The sequence below is a fragment of the Kwoniella pini genome, chromosome 6 (assembly GCF_000512605.2).
Source record: "Kwoniella pini CBS 10737 chromosome 6, complete sequence".
NCBI lineage: Eukaryota > Fungi > Basidiomycota > Tremellomycetes > Tremellales > Cryptococcaceae > Kwoniella > Kwoniella pini.
The window spans coordinates 1,286,428-1,303,444 of record NC_091721.1 but is presented as its reverse complement, the minus strand read 5'-3'; the positions used below and the strand labels follow the sequence as shown (position 1 = coordinate 1,303,444).

The 17,017-nt window shown below is 44.9% G+C and overlaps 8 protein-coding genes across 8 annotated transcripts; 4 read left to right on the top strand and 4 right to left on the bottom strand.

The window, feature by feature from the left end:
• Nucleotides 1-106: 106 nt before the first annotated feature.
• I206_104931 (uncharacterized protein) lies at nucleotides 107-2,345 on the top strand (the record flags this gene model as incomplete). Its single annotated transcript, XM_019154235.1, has 4 exons — nucleotides 107-745; nucleotides 798-999; nucleotides 1,051-1,949; nucleotides 2,010-2,345. 4 exons carry the CDS (start codon nucleotides 107-109, stop codon nucleotides 2,343-2,345), a joined length of 2,076 nt encoding a protein of 691 aa, XP_019012975.1.
• A 416-nt stretch (nucleotides 2,346-2,761) lies between these two features.
• On the bottom strand, nucleotides 2,762-5,083 carry I206_104930 (uncharacterized protein; the record flags this gene model as incomplete). Its single annotated transcript, XM_019154234.1, has 9 exons — nucleotides 2,762-2,983; nucleotides 3,039-3,075; nucleotides 3,138-3,338; nucleotides 3,390-3,416; nucleotides 3,468-3,998; nucleotides 4,055-4,529; nucleotides 4,584-4,659; nucleotides 4,719-4,984; nucleotides 5,047-5,083. 9 exons carry the CDS (start codon nucleotides 5,081-5,083, stop codon nucleotides 2,762-2,764), a joined length of 1,872 nt encoding a protein of 623 aa, XP_019012974.1.
• A 493-nt stretch (nucleotides 5,084-5,576) lies between these two features.
• Nucleotides 5,577-8,648, bottom strand: I206_104929 (uncharacterized protein; the record flags this gene model as incomplete). Its single annotated transcript, XM_070203023.1, has 4 exons — nucleotides 5,577-6,654; nucleotides 6,710-7,129; nucleotides 7,182-7,241; nucleotides 7,297-8,648. 4 exons carry the CDS (start codon nucleotides 8,646-8,648, stop codon nucleotides 5,577-5,579), a joined length of 2,910 nt encoding a protein of 969 aa, XP_070059124.1.
• A 607-nt stretch (nucleotides 8,649-9,255) lies between these two features.
• Nucleotides 9,256-9,612, top strand: I206_104928 (uncharacterized protein; the record flags this gene model as incomplete). The annotated part of the gene is made up of 3 exons (XM_019154232.1): nucleotides 9,256-9,294; nucleotides 9,361-9,418; nucleotides 9,476-9,612. 3 exons carry the CDS (start codon nucleotides 9,256-9,258, stop codon nucleotides 9,610-9,612), a joined length of 234 nt encoding a protein of 77 aa, XP_019012972.1.
• A 198-nt stretch (nucleotides 9,613-9,810) lies between these two features.
• I206_104927 (uncharacterized protein) lies at nucleotides 9,811-10,512 on the bottom strand (the record flags this gene model as incomplete). Its single annotated transcript, XM_070203022.1, has 6 exons — nucleotides 9,811-9,876; nucleotides 9,939-9,966; nucleotides 10,022-10,052; nucleotides 10,177-10,249; nucleotides 10,350-10,361; nucleotides 10,432-10,512. The coding sequence occupies 6 exons, from the start codon at nucleotides 10,510-10,512 to the stop codon at nucleotides 9,811-9,813; spliced, it is 291 nt and encodes a 96-aa protein (XP_070059123.1).
• A 1,013-nt stretch (nucleotides 10,513-11,525) lies between these two features.
• I206_104926 (uncharacterized protein) lies at nucleotides 11,526-13,018 on the top strand (the record flags this gene model as incomplete). The annotated part of the gene is made up of 11 exons (XM_019154230.2): nucleotides 11,526-11,634; nucleotides 11,691-11,785; nucleotides 11,838-12,092; nucleotides 12,147-12,156; nucleotides 12,216-12,297; nucleotides 12,355-12,421; nucleotides 12,474-12,489; nucleotides 12,557-12,682; nucleotides 12,738-12,814; nucleotides 12,910-12,938; nucleotides 12,994-13,018. 11 exons carry the CDS (start codon nucleotides 11,526-11,528, stop codon nucleotides 13,016-13,018), a joined length of 891 nt encoding a protein of 296 aa, XP_019012970.2.
• A 723-nt stretch (nucleotides 13,019-13,741) lies between these two features.
• I206_104925 (uncharacterized protein) lies at nucleotides 13,742-15,490 on the top strand (the record flags this gene model as incomplete). The annotated part of the gene is made up of 5 exons (XM_019154229.1): nucleotides 13,742-14,035; nucleotides 14,111-14,602; nucleotides 14,681-14,866; nucleotides 14,949-15,160; nucleotides 15,235-15,490. The coding sequence occupies 5 exons, from the start codon at nucleotides 13,742-13,744 to the stop codon at nucleotides 15,488-15,490; spliced, it is 1,440 nt and encodes a 479-aa protein (XP_019012969.1).
• Nucleotides 15,491-15,771: 281 nt separating this feature from the next.
• On the bottom strand, nucleotides 15,772-17,001 carry I206_104924 (uncharacterized protein; the record flags this gene model as incomplete). Its single annotated transcript, XM_070203021.1, has 8 exons — nucleotides 15,772-15,972; nucleotides 16,035-16,102; nucleotides 16,162-16,209; nucleotides 16,268-16,424; nucleotides 16,477-16,569; nucleotides 16,624-16,781; nucleotides 16,847-16,905; nucleotides 16,964-17,001. 8 exons carry the CDS (start codon nucleotides 16,999-17,001, stop codon nucleotides 15,772-15,774), a joined length of 822 nt encoding a protein of 273 aa, XP_070059122.1.
• Between the last annotated feature and the right edge of the window lie 16 nt (nucleotides 17,002-17,017).

Here is a 17,017-nt window from a genome sequence, read left to right as displayed (position 1 = left end):
ATACATTCATTATAACAAAGTGAAACTTATATTGTCTTAGCTATCATTCACATTCTGCTCTTCCTTCCGCTCTATCTCATCTCAATCATCTTGTCTTCCTCGGGAGATGTCAACTCTCGTAGCTTCCCGGGGAGATTTGAGTCTGCATAATCCTAATTCCTCTACAACCTTTCCACCTGGTTCTGGGCTAAATCAATCAACACAGCTAGTACCGGCAAAAGTTTATGCCGTACAAACCAACATGGAAGCGACAAAGAGTAAATCATTCTCACATCAAGATGCTGGTCATCATTTCGACGTATTCAAGGCTTGGAAGAAAGGTATCCCTGCGACAGGTACCCCAAATACCTTGGGCTCAATCAACAGAGATGTGCTCGGGTCCCTCAACGTAAACACAGCTAGTCGCTCTCGTTCTTCAGCTTCCGCGACGATTCCTCGTCCTTCTGCTACTCCTGATGTCTTCGCACCTGAGAAGATAACGACGACTCAACGAAGCGCAGACGTGTTTCTCAATTCAGCTAAAAGATCGAGAGACTTGACGCAAACTGCATTTACATCAGGAAGCGCGAAGCGAGTAAAACTAGAACGAGAAGCTGAATCTGCTTCAAGGACTGCTAGAGCTGAGGAAGAGAAATGGAGGGCTAAGTGGGTCAAGGTCTTTCCAACGCTAGTATTCCACTTCGAGATAGGCTCAGAAGAAGGCGCGGGCAAGTATCTAAAACAACGCGTGACACGGATGGGAGCGGTGAGTCTCGAATCATCTAGTCAGGTAAATATATGCTCATCATCTGGCGTAGAAAATTGACCAATTCTTCTCCACTCGTGTAACTCACCTCATCGTCAAGGGTGGTGTGTCACCTCAAAAAGCTAAAACTCTTGCCCCTTCTCGTCGCGACGCCAATAGAGACTCCTCCAAAAACCCTTTCCTAGATGGGACAGGCGTGACGGACCTCGCCCAGAAGGCAGAAGCCCTGAACATCAAGGTGTGGACCGTGAAAAGTAAGTCAATGCTAATCGACTTGTGAGAAAGCAGCTAATCTTGCTCTGCAGAGCTTGCGGATATTCTTTCCCGCATATCACCTGTTGAAAACTCCAACAAAGACTCCCTCTCAACTCTTCTTGAAGATGAAAAAATTAACGGTACACGTGAACGAGATCTCACCGCTCCACGGCCAGACTACTATTACTTCAAGCCAGGAAGTAAGTACCTCCTCATCGAAGATGCCACAGGCAAGCATAGAACAATCATGGTCAAGGAGTATGCATACAGTCAGAAAGACGGACCAGAATGGCCCACATTGTATGATGGGTTTCTCCGAGTCTCATCTTCAAGGCAGTCAGACGTACCTGTGGGGAAGATCCGAGAGAGAGCTTGGAACCTATACGTAGAGCGGAAACCTTTTGAAGGTGAACAGCCTCCACAAGATTTGAAGCGATCAACTTCCCTTCGAGCGTTCCCTACTACACCAAAACTTCCCGAAGCTCAACCTTATCATCACGCATCTGGAAACAGTGTGACTCTCACCTCCACCATCGCTTCGACTTCTACCGCTGGTACTCCTGTTTTCGGTGCTTTCAACGCACTGCCAGGACTTGGTGCTAATAAAGACCGAGCGATCATGCAATTATCTAAACGAGTGCAAGTCTTGAAAGGAAACGCTCGTCTTGCAGCGGCCAAACAAGAAGAACCCGCTCAAAACATGACATCTTTGCTGCTCAATCGTCGAGCTAGTATGGGTCAACCTCAACCGGTAAAAACCTTCATGACTCAAGATCAGCTGGTCAAAATGCTGCAACAGGCTCGAGAACCGATTCACGAGACTGGCATTACAGTACAAATGAGGATGAGAAACCGAGAGAAGGTCGATATGGGATTGAAGGGAAGAGAGCAAGATACAGCAGCCGGATATTGCGAGAATTGTCGGTTGAGGTATACTGATCTATCGGTTGTGAGTGGCTTTTGGGCCTTCTTGAAGCCTACTATCAGCTGATCTTCTAAACTACCACAGCACATCGCCTCGAAGAAACACAGGCGCTTTGCGACCAATGACGAGAACTTTGAAGACCTAGATCGACTTTTGTACGCTCTGCAACGACCTCTACATCCGGCCACTGTTGAATTGCGATACCCTCCTTGTAACGATCGACATACCAAAGACGCTGAATGCTACAAGTGCAATACCGAAATGGCATCTCAGGAAGGGAGCGAAGAAGAGACCAGTAGTGAAGCTGAAACGAGATGTTTCAGCGATGATAATGAGCAATACTTAGCTGTCAGGAATACATATGAATCATTCGACGGAATGGGGAATTTTGAGGCGGATAGCGTTATTGAAGCTTTCTGAAGCATTGACCCTTTATTCAATTCCATACTCTCATTGTACTTCTCTTCTTGACTGCTTATTTGTATATATTTATCATTTTCACTAGCATCACACACATTTACATAGCATTAGCATTTCATAGTTCAGTAGATATCTTTCTTTCGATGTATTGACTCCATGTTGGTATCAGTGAATAGCTTTCGAAACGCAGATCCGTCCCATGTCACTTCAATCGCAAGGCCACACTTAGCACCACACCAAATCCAACTACGTTGGTCCCGCAAGGAAGCAGAATTTTTCTCGCTGCACTGATCATACAGGGCTATATGCATATGGGCGAAGCAGTACGTTCTGAGCGGTCATACAGTATCTCGAAAATATTACAGGGGAACATGTCCTTCGCCAAATGGGCTAGTATATGTCAATTAAGCTTTGTCTCATTCACTCTCCTCGTCTTCATCATGGTTATCATTGTTCTTCAACCATTCGCGTAATTCCTGCGGATATCGGGATATCGGCAGTTTAGCCTCCGGATCTCTTGGGAACATTAGATTCGTTGAACCACGTCGATAATCTTGACGAATCCATATTCCCTCCTCATAGGTCTTATCGGTCACTGGCATCAGCACAGTGACAGAATTTTTCTGACCTGCTCGATGCTAGCAGAGTTAGAGTGTAAATGAGCGGTCTGATCACTTTTGTAATAATGCTCACCAGTCTATCCATAGCTTGATCGTGCACAGCAGGGTTCCTGTCATTTGCTCAATCAGCATTGGGGAGCTCTTCATTTCTCTGCTGACAGATCTTACTCACCACCAAAGGTCCGCAAATATGCATGTGTTAGCACCTACCATAGACAAGCCTTCTCCTCCTACCTTCATGGAGGCGAGTAAGCAGATTTTTGTGCCGGTGCTCGTATTGAATTTATGGACGTAATGATTTCGTTCTTTGGTGGTCATGTCGGCGGTGAGATACTGAACGCAGTACTGTTCTTCTTCCAAGACCTTTTTGGCGCTGCGATAGAGTTAGGCGTCGTACTGACGAGAGGTAATTGACATCACTCACACTTTGGCGGATACCTTCCAGTGATGGCTATCAAGCTGCATTAGACACTTTGTTGGCGTTAGATAGTGTTACACGTACAAAACAACCAATTTATCGCCTCGATAGTTTTGTAGGAAGAATTTGAACCACTTCATTTTGATCGATCCTTTTGATGTGAGTGGCGTGAATCGTTTTTCCCACCAGCCTTTCTTGGTTATGACGTCTTCGTACCAATCTTCGTGGGCTGCCTCCGAGTCCCATCCTTCTGTCTTTCGATCTTCGATGCCTTGCAATCCACTCGAGAGTAGCTGATTGCTTAAAAAAAAGACTTTGATGGTTTTGGGGGGTAAATCGATTTCCTTGATATCGCTTTTAAGTCTTCTCAAGCACCAGATGTCGCAGAATTGTCGCAGCCTTGTGGGACCAGGATATTCGTGCATGGCTGGCTCGATAATTTCATTCTCCATATATTCCAATGAGGCAAGGCCGCACGGCAAATCGAACAAACGAGCGTACGCATGGAGCTCCGTGAGAGAAATCTGAACAGGAGTGCCAGATACGATATGTATATGTCTTTTTTTAATAGTGTGGACCTGCTCATGTAAGTTGGTGTGGACATTTCGTACGCGACTATAATTGGTCAGTTTATAAGATTGATGTAGACTTCAGAAGGTGAGATAGCTTACTGTCCCTCATCTAATATCACTCTATAAAATGTCATGTCTCGAATGACATTACTCTTGTTTTCGCTGATTTTGATGGCTTCGTACGTTGTGAGCACGATACCAGCTTGAGAGAGTGGTTCTGGGTCCTCGTCCAATTGATTATCATAGTGTTTGTACACCCGGAGATCTTTTTGTTGTATGTCAGATTCATCAAGAGTTCCCCACATCCCACCGATGCATTTGCGGCCTTTCCAATGCTTTAGGATCAGGTTCTCCCATACGCCTATCACGGACTTGGGACAAATGATCAGGGTAGCTGCAGACTTGATATTGGAAGACGAACTTTTGGTATTCGTGCAACTAGGTTGTTTCACCGTTTGTGGAGCTTCTGTCAATTTTGTTGGGTTAGATGTTGGAGGCTTGTCGATGCAGATGTGTTCGAGGTCGTATTCTAGCGGAAGCCGATACGATGGCTCCTCTGAACCGTTGAGCGGTCCTAGTTTGTCCACAATTAGCCTCGCCCGCGAATCGAGGAAATGATTTGACTAACCTTGGCGCCATTCACGCGCGGCAAGCCAAGAAGCTTCGATCAACGCTAAAATGGTCAATGACTTGCCAGTTCCCATCTGTACATACGGGTCAACATAGAGCCTACCTCAGACAACAAAGCGAAGACGTAACTCACCTCATCGGCTAAGATCATGCCCTTTCCCTGTAGGGGTCTGCTCTCTTCCTCTCCCAAGCGTTCGGAGAATGGGTTACTCCACTCTTTGTTACCTTCGTGTTTCCACAAGTGGGGGAAGGAAGAAAGATCGAGATATGTGAGATCCTTTATTGAGGGGTCATGTCGAACCATACTTTCAAATAGAGATCGATAGTCATTCTCCATGAATAGCAATTTAGATAAACCAATCTTTTGGTGGTCGTGCAATTCTCTCCCGGTAAGTGGACCTATCGAAGTGCAACGTCAGCGACATGATCAGATCGCCAGATGGGCGGTGAACAGAACGAACCTGGATTCGATAGGGGTAAGTTGATGAAAGTGGACATGTTAGTATTTGCAGAATACGAAACACGATCGAGTTAGGACATCAGCTGATGTTCTTTTAGCAGATCAGTGTGAAATAATAGGTAGCGATATCGGATAGTGCAGAAAAAGGTCAGGTATGAGGGATGAAAGAAAAGAAGAGGAAGAAGGAAGGAATCAACCTCGCAAATCTTATTTATATCTAAGGATCCTGTATGATGCAGCACTCTGACGACCTGAAGGTCCGTGCACTCACTGGCAGTCGAGTCATGTTGACGTCATCTGTTCCATTTCATTATACTGTTTATGAGATGACATAACGTCAATGATGCTTGCCAGTGATATGCGAGCGGGATGCCCGAGCGAAGTGAGACCCTAATTGCACACGAGAACATGTTACATAGGCATGGTTATTCGTTGTGTATGTAAAAGGGCTTTAGCACCTTCTGTACAAGTGAAACAACAAGGTTTTTCCTTCCTTTCTGATTGATCAGTGAACGAATTTTGGTTCAGTATCTACTTATCTTCAGTTAACAGATATCTCACGACACCTGAAACGACTTCGCCGACTTTGACCATTCCTTCTAAAACTTTGACCCTTCGTTCAACTTCGATTCTCTTCTTTTCCTGTAAATCTTTTCCTCGAACAAGGAATTCCATCATCCGAGCGGCGCTTGCCATAGCTTCTTTAGTCTCGTTAGGGAAAATATCGAGTAATTCAGTCAATTCAGCTTGTAAACGTTCTACATCTTCCACTGAGTCAGGTTGGTCAGATTCAGGTTCTTCCGCAGCCGCGATTCCATCTAAAACCTTGAGTACTTTAGTTACGAATGCGTCAATCCTTGCTGAGGTAAATCCTTTAGCGGTGAGTTGCTTTTCCCATTCTCTTCCAGATATGAAACTCTCATCGGTAGCGTAGAGATCGGCTTGAAGTGAACGTCGAGCGTGATCAATATCGTGAGCAATAAGGCATGTGTGAGCAATCCAGTTGTCAGGTTCGTGTTTTGCCAAGGACGTTCGTACTAGAGTCAGGTGGGCTCGTAAGGTCTTTACACTCATTTTAATTGGGTGTTCTTGCGGTTCCGACGCGGAAGTCATGACCGTAGGCTTCGTTGGGCTTGATGTATTAGATTGCGCTGGAGATTGATGAGTGATAGTCGACGAAGTGAGCGCGCCGTTAGTAAAAGGTACAGCGGTCAATGGAGTCGGAGGCAGCGTTCGGGTAGACAGGTGATCAGGAACTCCTCCATTTACCGGTAAAACGTTGTCAAACGAGGATGGAGGACTCTCTGACCTCACGACAGCCTCCGTTTTCAATGTAGGGGGGAAGGGAGGTAAAATAACTTCCAAAGCGGGGCTTTGGGGGATAGCGGCAGTCGAAGCAACGACTGCTTGGATCTGCTGAACTTTAGCGGGATATAAGCTTTCAGTCAAATCAGAGATAGCTTGTTTCGTCGCCGTAAGAGGTAAAGCGTGGATATGGTCAGCAATGCTACTCTTTCTGGCAGAGTCTTCTTCGGTACCACCTTGAGGAATGCCGCCATGTTCGTCGTAATTCTCTTGACGGAGTCGTTTGGGTGAACGAGAGGATGTCCTATAGCCAGAGCTCGTGGATCAGCGGTACATTCGACCAATATAAATGGACTCACGACTCTAAGTTTAATGTCCCATTGGCTGTAGGATCCTCCCGATCTCTCTTTTTGCCATCGCTCTCGGGGCTTGGACTTCTTTCTTCCTTGATCTGCCCTTCCACTTCCATGGTCTCCTCTTCTTCGTTTTTGTGGGCATCTTTTTCGCCTCCTCTAGCCCAGTCAGGAAGATCAGGGAAATCTGCCTCAACCGCAGAGGGAACGATCCGAGGTGGTTCGTGCAGTACCACCGTCAACTGACCATCCCATGCCTTCCATAAGCCAAGATCGGCTTCATTTTCTCGAGCGAACGGCGAGTCAAGCTTGATCGGTTTCCGATGAAGATCGTTGATGGCTGCGACTCCTGATGCAGGATCGCTGAAGGTGACGTTGGCATAACGTGGTAGTGATGGTGATATGTGGAAGATGTCCACCGCAACACTATAACATTACTATGAGTGTTGCTCGTTCTCGAGAATGTGACAATACTTACATTTCCCCATACTGCGCAAATAAAATACCAATATCTTTGGCTGAGGCCTCATATGGGAAACTAAACAATCTGTAAGCGTGCGTGAAGTACTGTCGATTGTCAATTAGTGACTTACTGAGTTACGAATATAGCACCCGCTTGGGGTTGTATACCTTCATCCTCGCCGTCTGGACCTTCGGACGATACCTGTTCTACCTGTTCCACGGCACCCAGATCCAGTTTCAAGTCATTGGTATCGCTCTCAATGTCTCTAGTGATAATCGGAGGAGACACAGCAACAGGTTGAGGACGAATGAAAGAAATTTTCAGTCTAGTTGGATCTGCATCACCCATTTGCCAAGGACCAGGCTCTGAGCTGGCGGAGGGTTCGTGTTCTCCACCGCCAGGTCGCATGTAAATATCGGGTAGAGTTCTATCTTTCCTCCTTTTCGTGTATGAGTTACTCGCTCCGACAGTGGCTATCCTGTCGGCCAGTATATGACCCTCAACTCCACTATCTTTAGGTATCCACACTAAGGTCATATGGGCATACAAGTATTCGGAACATATGTCCCGCCAGAGGGATTCGAATTTGATCGCTTCTTCTCTAGACGAGGTATCGATACCGACTATCGCAGCTTGCGAATCGCAAAATACGGTAAGTTCATGGGGTACAGGGTGACCATCCTTGATCGACTGCTGCAACAATTCTCTAAATCCTTCCGCAGCTTTATACAGACCGCCGAGCTCTGCATCCAAGGCATCCCCATTCGACAAGTGGCCTCTCATCTTGCTTCCACCGAGGTTCAAGTCTAGTCTCCATTCTACTGCTGCACACCAGGCTTCTCCTGCCCGGCTCGACCCATCGGCGTACCATACAGAAGAACGAGAAGAGCACAACTGTCGGTGTAAGTCAATCGCATCGTCCCGGTTTAGGGATACATACTTAGTGATCGGAAGGTGCGAAGGAGGAAGTGAATGTACGGCAGCAGTGAAACCACCGATGTTTACCGTTGTAGGGTGTGTTGACAGCTTGAGATCGGGAGGGCCGTTGTTCTGATGTCTATTATCGGGTCTAGGATGAGGTGGTACTGGTCTGCGGGGTGGAGGAGAGATAGGTCTTACTTGCCTCCTATGCGGCTCTTGCATAGGTGTTGGAGCATACGTGGGAGGGAGTACGCGCATTGGCGGCGGTACAGAGTTGTAAGTACTGACAGATGGTTGATATGGGTCGTAGTGATCTTCGTATGGTCCACGTGGTTGTTCGTACGGTGGGTATGATGGACGAGAAGGTTCGGGGGGATATGCGTCGTACGGTCGATAGGCTGATGAAGGAGGAGGGGGCGCGGACGAGGGATATGGATAAGGTGGGAAGTCGCGAGTGGGGAATGGTGGAATAGGTGGGGGGAAAGGTGGTCTATCACGATAAGCTCTGTTTGGGGAATATCGACCTGATTGCGTCGGTGGGAAGGGGGGGAAATGCGACATCCTGCTTGACTTGTCAGACGAACAATGTTCGCAATATGCTGAGCGATCACTTCCAGGGGTTGATGCTAAATTGGTGGGGAAGGATCGATGCTGACAAGAGTATTATGCTGCATACACCTCTCTATCAGCGTGCGTTCTCTACTCACATATCAGGAGATCGATTACAGACTTACAAGAGTTAAAATTAGGGACAGTTAGACACAGAATCTAGCAAGACTTTTGAGACCGTATAAATGTTGAGTTGAGTCAGTCCGAATAGCGTCAAGAAAGAATCTCCAAGGTATTTCAGTACACAGAGTCAATAGTCTGAATGTAACAAACAATAATGTAATAATGTAATAATGTAATAATAGCTGATAGGGAAAGATTCAAGTAAAGATTTAAAGATGTACAGATAATACGTTGTATAATTTATTGATAATTGCTCTTAATCTCGTTCGGCTGATTCAACTTGTGGTTTCAATCGTTACGTAATTTATCCTCTAAGCATCATAATCCGGTTTTTTCCATTTCGCCCGTTGCTTTTCGTCATGTATGAACCCAGTGATTATTTGCTTGAACAACAGCAGTCAGGTCTAACTCAACTAAGACATATCTGTTTAGGATAATGGCACCTCCGATGAATGCTGATGCAAAGCGTCTACGTGTAAGTCGGATCTGCGGAGACCAGCTATCCTCATGCGCGACTCTCGTGCTGATTTGTCTACAAAAGACTATAATCGTTTCCTTCCCGATACTGGTCGTCACGACTGCCATCTTATACAGAAGAAGTGAGTACTTCTGAGCTGGGAACCGGAGCAGAGCTGACTGTCTAACTCTTGGAATAGCCATGCTAGGTGAAGAGCAACGTAAGATACCGAGGGATATAACGGATCTTGCTACAGCTCAAGAACGAATTGGACAAGTAGGAGGTGTACCATGGGAGGTACAAGGAATGGAGCATGAGGCCCGAGGAACACGTTAGTGGCTATGATAAGGTACACTCAATCGACAAAAAACAGAATCCCATGCCAGTTTAACGAAATACAATGAAATGTCATGATTGCAACGAGAACGATAAAACTCTTCCATTTATTCGGGTGTGTTAGGAAATCTCGAAACAGAGTATCTGTGTATTTACATGCATAATTGTCTAATTCATCCTTATCTATCATATCATTTCCTATGACTTGCTAGCGGGAAGAACTTTCGTGCCGGGAAGGACGTAGGGGTTAAGGGAGTAGTTGCACTATTATTGAACAAAGAAATCAGCTTATGGACTCGGTGTGAAAAATGATAAGTCGAGCGTACATTTGAGTAAGCGACACCAGCACCGAATCTGCGAGATAATCAGCTCATCTATATCATTTGCGTACTGGCAAGATTCAACTCACCCAGTTGAGAGAGCTACCGGCCATCCTCGTCCTGTAGTAGGTAGGAAAGCATTTAGCGAATATCCCTTGATATCACATATAGAGATCATAGCTCCGATGTTACTCAAGAAAGAGGAGCGGATAGCTAATAGTTAGATCAGATTTATGAGACTCACTTCGGAAGAGCAATACCGAAGCTACGACACCGACACCGAAACCGAGACCAGCATTAACGAGAAGGTCGGCCACCTAGTTAAGCATATTCCCGATTTAGCTTCTCTACGTTTGTCTCATTATAAAGCAGGGTATATCTGTTGATCTATAATATCTTCATCAAATGTTTACTCACACAGTTGTCGAACTATTGTATCGAGATGACATCGTTAGCATAACAATCAAATGCGTTGATTACCGAAACACGAAGGACCAACCTTTCTAGCGATTTGATCCTCGCTTGGGATGGGAGCAGCGATAGGAGCTGGGGGAGTGGGGATGGCGACTGGTGTAGACATGATGGATTTACTTTTCTATTTTAGTTGATGCTACTGCACTGTTGTCAATTCACTCCGTTTTTAGCTTTAAATTGACGTCAAGGAATTCAATGGTGAGAACAGGACGAAGTGAAGCGCTAGGTGGAACGGAATCAAATTGTATGAGATACATGAGCCGAACATCCGCGTTGTGGCATGTCGGATCGACCTATATGTAAATCCAACAGGTCTAGTACAATTTCGATCTGCATAACACACCACATTGGCGACTTGCAAGTGGGAGAACATGGAAATGCTAGCAGACGTGATGTTCGATCGACTCCGTAGTGATGTAGAGGAGGGAGCTGGCACCTACGCTTGAGCCAAAAGCGTACATTCGGCTGTGAGAAAGGATAACCTTGGCCGAGAATCGAAAGGTACGATGAAAACATGCCAAAAACTGATTTCCTAACGCAATGACCCTCAGGAATAGTAGAAGATTATTCAACGATGCAAACACACACACACAACAAGTAAAATAATGCATAAAGTAGAATAAAGTGACATGCATGCATACATCATCATCATAATCATCATTTTTTCATTATAACTTTGATCACTCGAACCCGAAAGCATTTTAAACAACTTCATACCTTTGTAACAAGATCATACTCAACGTCGCCATCTTTACAAAGGAGACTTTCTTGACTTGACTTCTAAAATCGGACATACACGTACCTCAAAGGAGTTTTACTTTGAACATCTTCTTGGAAAGTTTTTATTGTTCGAAGATATACTTGAATTCGAGCAGTATCTGAACTACACTAGAGATCTGCCCCATAAGATCAATAGTCAACATCAAGTTCAGATATCTTTTCTCCAGGCCGCTCGTAGACATTGGGTTATCCTTTACTTCCAAAAACGCAGAATATATACATCGTCTCATCAAAATTATACCACGAAGACTGGATATTATCTTGACTTGCAAGACTTCTCTGATCCTCATCATCAATAATCACCACATCATTTCGACAAAATACGATACCTAAATTAAGATGCCCCCAAACATCATTATACCAGGGCTGATAGCGGAACACACCTCTGAGAACGTATCCGTCCAGGTACTTGCTAAGAGAGCAGCCAATATAACGCCCAACTCTTTTCGTGAGTCCAGAACGCCCGTTAGATACTTGATCAAGATACTCACTGGGTTTGGTCAGAGACGAATACGGTTATTGCTGCATGTGTAATGTTTTTAGCGATATTAATTGCGTGGAATTTACCGATCTTGAGGGATGCTATATCAGGATTGAAGGTGAGTTCTCATATTTCCTTGACTTGCAACAGATCCTAACTAGCATCCGTAGCTCTTGACAGTCGGTATACATGAGCTATGTCATCTAGTGGTTGGTTTATTGTGCGGTGGACAAGTAGTCAGTATATGTATAGATCCCAATGATGGAGGAGCTACACATGTGATGGGATTGATGAGGACAACTCCCCGCGTACCGCGAAATCCTTATGCCATGCCAACTTTCGCTCAAACATTCTGGAGTCCTAGCGCTATAGCTACATTAGCTTCCGGATATATAGGCTCATCAGTAATTGGATTCTTATTTATTGTGAGTTCCGTGTCTTCACCTAAGTCCCGAGTCAAGCTGATCGCTACCTTTCAGTTCTGCGGTTGTGAGTCCAGGCTGGGACAAGCCTTGCCTGCGCAGTAATCTGATGAGAAACCAACATAGTCGACATCGTCGCTTCAAAAGCTGCTGCTTTGGTGATTCATTTCGCTCTACTTGTACCGATTTTGAGGGCAGATCACTGGATGTGAGACCACCTTTCGAGTCTGCGATTGCAGCGGATCCTCATTGACCTCCTTCATAGCGCATATGCTAGTATAATAGGTTGTGAAGCAATATTGATCGGTTTGTGGTTCGGCGATCATGGAAATGTGAGTAACAGCTGTACCGGTTTTAGGCGGGACGAGCTGATCAGAATTCCAGGCTATCCGATTCTATGGTGTGTCATTCCTCATTACCCTCCCTCCTATGTATTCGAGTCTGACAGGCCAATCATGCATGTATAGTGCTCTTTGTTGGGGTGATGAACCTCTTCTACGTTGTATGGGATTATGTGGACGAGCGTTTATTCGATAAGAGGAACACATCGGACTGTGCTCAATTTTCCGAATTGTTGGGATGGCCAACGAGTTGTGAGTCCACCAAGAGCTCAAGCATACTAATAAGAGTACTAAAACTCAGAAATAGCTTGGTTCATGTTTTGGTTTGTATACGATTCATTGGTTTTCGCCAGTGCGATATTTGCGGGAATTTGCGTTTTCAGGGTGAGTGCATTTGTTTGATACAGTATCGGTTTTCACCGATGCCAAGCTGATGTGATGAATCGTGCGACTGATTCTTTTGGTAATTCTACATTTAGCGGACCGATGATCAAATGTACCAAGAAGCGTAGGTCTCCAACGTGCTCTGAAATGACATGAGATACTAACTAATGTTATGATAGATCGCGATTCCTCCCAACACGATGAGTGAAGGAGAAAGCATGGACTTTTCGCACGTGTGGGCGATCAAACATTAGAAATATTAGTCATCATTTTAACTTAGCTCATAACGCGAACATATGGGCGATCGGTTTCCCGATTTCAAGCCCAATTCCAATCCTACTGTGTGATGAAATGTGGTCGTAATTGAGTCGCTTTGTCTCATATATGTTCTGTTTACTGTGTACTCGCCGCTCGATTCGGGCATCGGTGTATGCCAATGCATGGGTTGCATTTCCTATCGTCTCATTAACGTTTCATTTTCGTATATAGCGAGGTGATATGGGGTTGACGCGGAATTAATCCGATTTGGAAGGGGTACGGCACGATTCAGGGGATGGTAAATAAGTTTGAGTAATCAAGGGTCATTGAGATATTGAAATTGAGCAATCGCCATCGAAATATTCAAATATTCTGGTTAAAGTAAATAAAAGTTACCATCGCCGTTACTGTCATTGCTGCATCATCGTTATATCTACATTGTTATACCTTCGTTGATCTCTTTATACCCTTTGTGCATTGTATCAAATTGTACATGCGATAAAACAAAAGCGACAAAGTTTCTTTCCAGAAGACGCTTGCTTCATCAGCAGTAGAACAATCGGCCGATCTGGTTTAAACGTTTGATATCATTTTTGGAATTGCAACACGGCTCGCAATAAAATCATTGGCTGTTAAAAGCCAACTATAACAATATTCGGAAAAGCGAAAATGTCTGAAGACCTTCTATCAGTGACGAATCAAACGTTACAATCTTCTCTTCAAGCTATTTCTATACCCACCTCTTCGTCCCAAGCAACATTTACAAATTGGGCCAAGACTTTCAAATGTCAGCCTCAACGTGTGTTTGCACCTACAACTTCACTACAATGTCGGCAGATCATCGAATTAGCTAGAAGAGAAGGCGCAAGAGTACATCCCGTAGGTGTAGGACATTCTCCTTCCGATCTAGCATGTACGAATGGGTGGTTGATCAAGATGGAAGGATTGAAAGGTGTCGTCAAGGTGAGTTAAACTCCCTCATGGACGATTACGTTTATCCCTAATAACCAAACCAGACTAATTCGATTTCCTTTCTAGATTAATCATGAGAAAAACTCTGCAACTTTCATGGCTGGAACAACACTTCATCAAGTACATGCCTCTTTGGCAGCAACTTCTCCCGCTTTGGCTTTACCCAATATCGGTTCGATATCAGATCAAACTATCGGTGGGTTAATCTCGACCGCATCACACGGATCAGGTGTAACTTTCCCAGTATTATCGCAACACGTTCGATCGCTCGTCTTAGTCTTGCCTTTACCCGGAGCACCTATAGTCAAAGTCTCGCCAAATGATGATCCGGATTTGTTCAAAGCTAGTTTATGTGGATTAGGGGCAACAGGTCTCATGTTAGAAGTAGAAGTGGAAGTTGAGCAAGCTTTCAGATTAAAAGAGACCAAAGAACCTAAAAGCGTGGATGAGGTCTTGGATAATTTAGATGAAATCAAAAAGAGCGCGGAACACGTTAGAGTATGGTGGTATCCCGATGGAAAGGGTATGATTGTTGGCAGAGCTAACAGGACTTACCAAGTGAGTTCGGCCTTCGACTACCCCCCTTGTATCACTGCTTTTCGCAATCGCTTTGTGCTGATAGATAATAACTTCCAGCCTGCCCAACCTACTGCTTCACTCCTTGCTCACATTTTGGGCTTTCACGTCACCCAATTCTTCCTTTTCGTCTCTCGCATATTCCCTTCACTTACTCCGTTGGTTGGAAGATGGGCATGGTGGTTGTCCAAGGAAGAAAGTGAAGTCGTTGATGACGGTTACAAGATTCTGAATTTCGATTGTCTTGTGAGTGTCAAATTTCCATATCAAACAGCGCCTTCTGTGAGCTTGGCTTAATGATACTTACTGACAATCCTGACTTTTGTAGTTCCCACAATACGCTTTGGAATGGGCTATCGATGCTTCTTTAGCTAAACAGTGTTTAGAAGAAATGAGAGTATGGTTAAATCAAGAAGCAGCAGATCATAACGGGTTACGAGTTCATTTTCCAATAGAAATTAGATGGTCTGCTCAAGATGATATTTGGTTAAGTCCAAGTTATGGAAGAGAAACTTGTTGGATTGGTGTTGTAACATATCGGTGAGCTCGGCCTCATTTTTATTGATCATGTGTTCCTTGTATCACCAGCACACAATGCTGATATACGTAAACAGACCATACGGTTTAGCTGTACCTTACCGTAAATTCCACGAAAAATTCGCATCTCTTCTTGTTTCTCATGGCGGTCGACCTCATTGGGCTAAACAGCATACCCTTCGACCTAAAGATTTGGAAGTCGTTTACCCTAGATTCAACGATTTCAAAGCTGTTTTACAACGTGTCGACCCTAATGCGATTATGAGGAGCGAGAATGTTAGAAGGCACATAGATGGTGAGAACGTTCCCGATAGAATGTTCAAGAGTCGGTAGTCCGAACATTACACCGGATCATAAGTCAAGTGAAGCGGATAGTTTGCACGCTGGCGAGAGCGAAACGGACAATCAGGGAGTCGTTGTCTTTCAAAGGCATTGCATTTAATCATAGAACAACATAGATATAGATTTCGTTACAAATTTTTAGATAATTTTGTTCTGTCCCGTAATTACTCAAGAATCATATACATACCAAGAGTAGGTAATTATCACATGTCATGATAGAATACTGTGTGACGTGAATGCAGGGTATACCATATTCGATACCAATTGACCGTCTAATCGCTCAATTCAGCCAACACCCTTTTCCTCTCCCTTGACCCCTCAGATTTGGCTCGTTCGGACTTCTCTTGCAGCCTTTTCGCCCATGGCTCTTCATTCACATCAGTCACCTGCTTGCGTTTTGCGACCGATCGGCCTAATTTACCCAGGTCATTGGCTTTAATCTTCTTCGCCATGTCGGGATTGCTGCGAAGAATCTTGATATAGTCATAAAAATTAACATGATACTTGTGATACTATCGTCATTGGGACTGCTCACCTGAACACCGATCTCATAGATTGCCCTCTCCTCCGGGGAATCACGAAAAGCTTGCTCGTGTATGCGGGCTATTTCAGTAGATGTCAGTCAAGATTGAGTACGCAGAGTGATTGGCACTTTTACTGACTGTTCACACCGAGTCGTTGCAGGATATCTTCGTTGACTTCCTTCTTTACTATTTTCGGACGAGATCTGGTTAGCTGTCGTATATAATGGAGAGACTGTTCACTTACGACCACTGCCATCCCCTAGGATGTCTTTCACCACTCCTTCATTGTTCCTCCTCGACAAGCCATCGTTCTCGCCTTGCCTCTTGCTCATAGCATTTAGGTGTGCTCGGTGTAGATCCCGAGCTTTTCGCTCGTTTCGCATATACTTGCCAGCTTCGTCCTGCTCTACGGCGTTATTACATGTCACATACTCCGGCCGTCCGTGAGCTTACCTCTGACTCCTCATCTTCACCATCCGATTCGTCATATTCCGCTTCAATCAGGTCTTGCACAAATCGATCTTCCGCTTGCCTGACACGTTCGATCTGCTGAATCATCAGCATACCCAAATATGCTTGTAGCAAGATACCTTGACTGACGTTCTGCGAGACGAATCCCTTTGCATCGAAGCGGAAAATGTTTTGTATTCCAAACAGCTCTCCCTGGTCTTCCGCAGTTTTAGCGCCATCGAATCCCTGGTGTATACGACTCTCGAAGGTACCGTCGTTCAGCTGACGCGATCTCTGTTGCTTATGGACTAAATCCAGGTCAGTCAGCTTCTGAAACACCGTTACTTCGGAGAGACTTCAAGACATAATTCACTCTGCCTCTCGTACATCAACTCTTCTACCGTTCCTTGGCCGATCAAACGGTACACGTCACTGTATCACATCGGTCAGCTAATTGGATCAGAAGTGAGAAATTCGTATCCTCACTCACACGGTACGTTTCTGACCAATCCGAAAAGCTCTATCCATTGCCTGCAAGTCATTG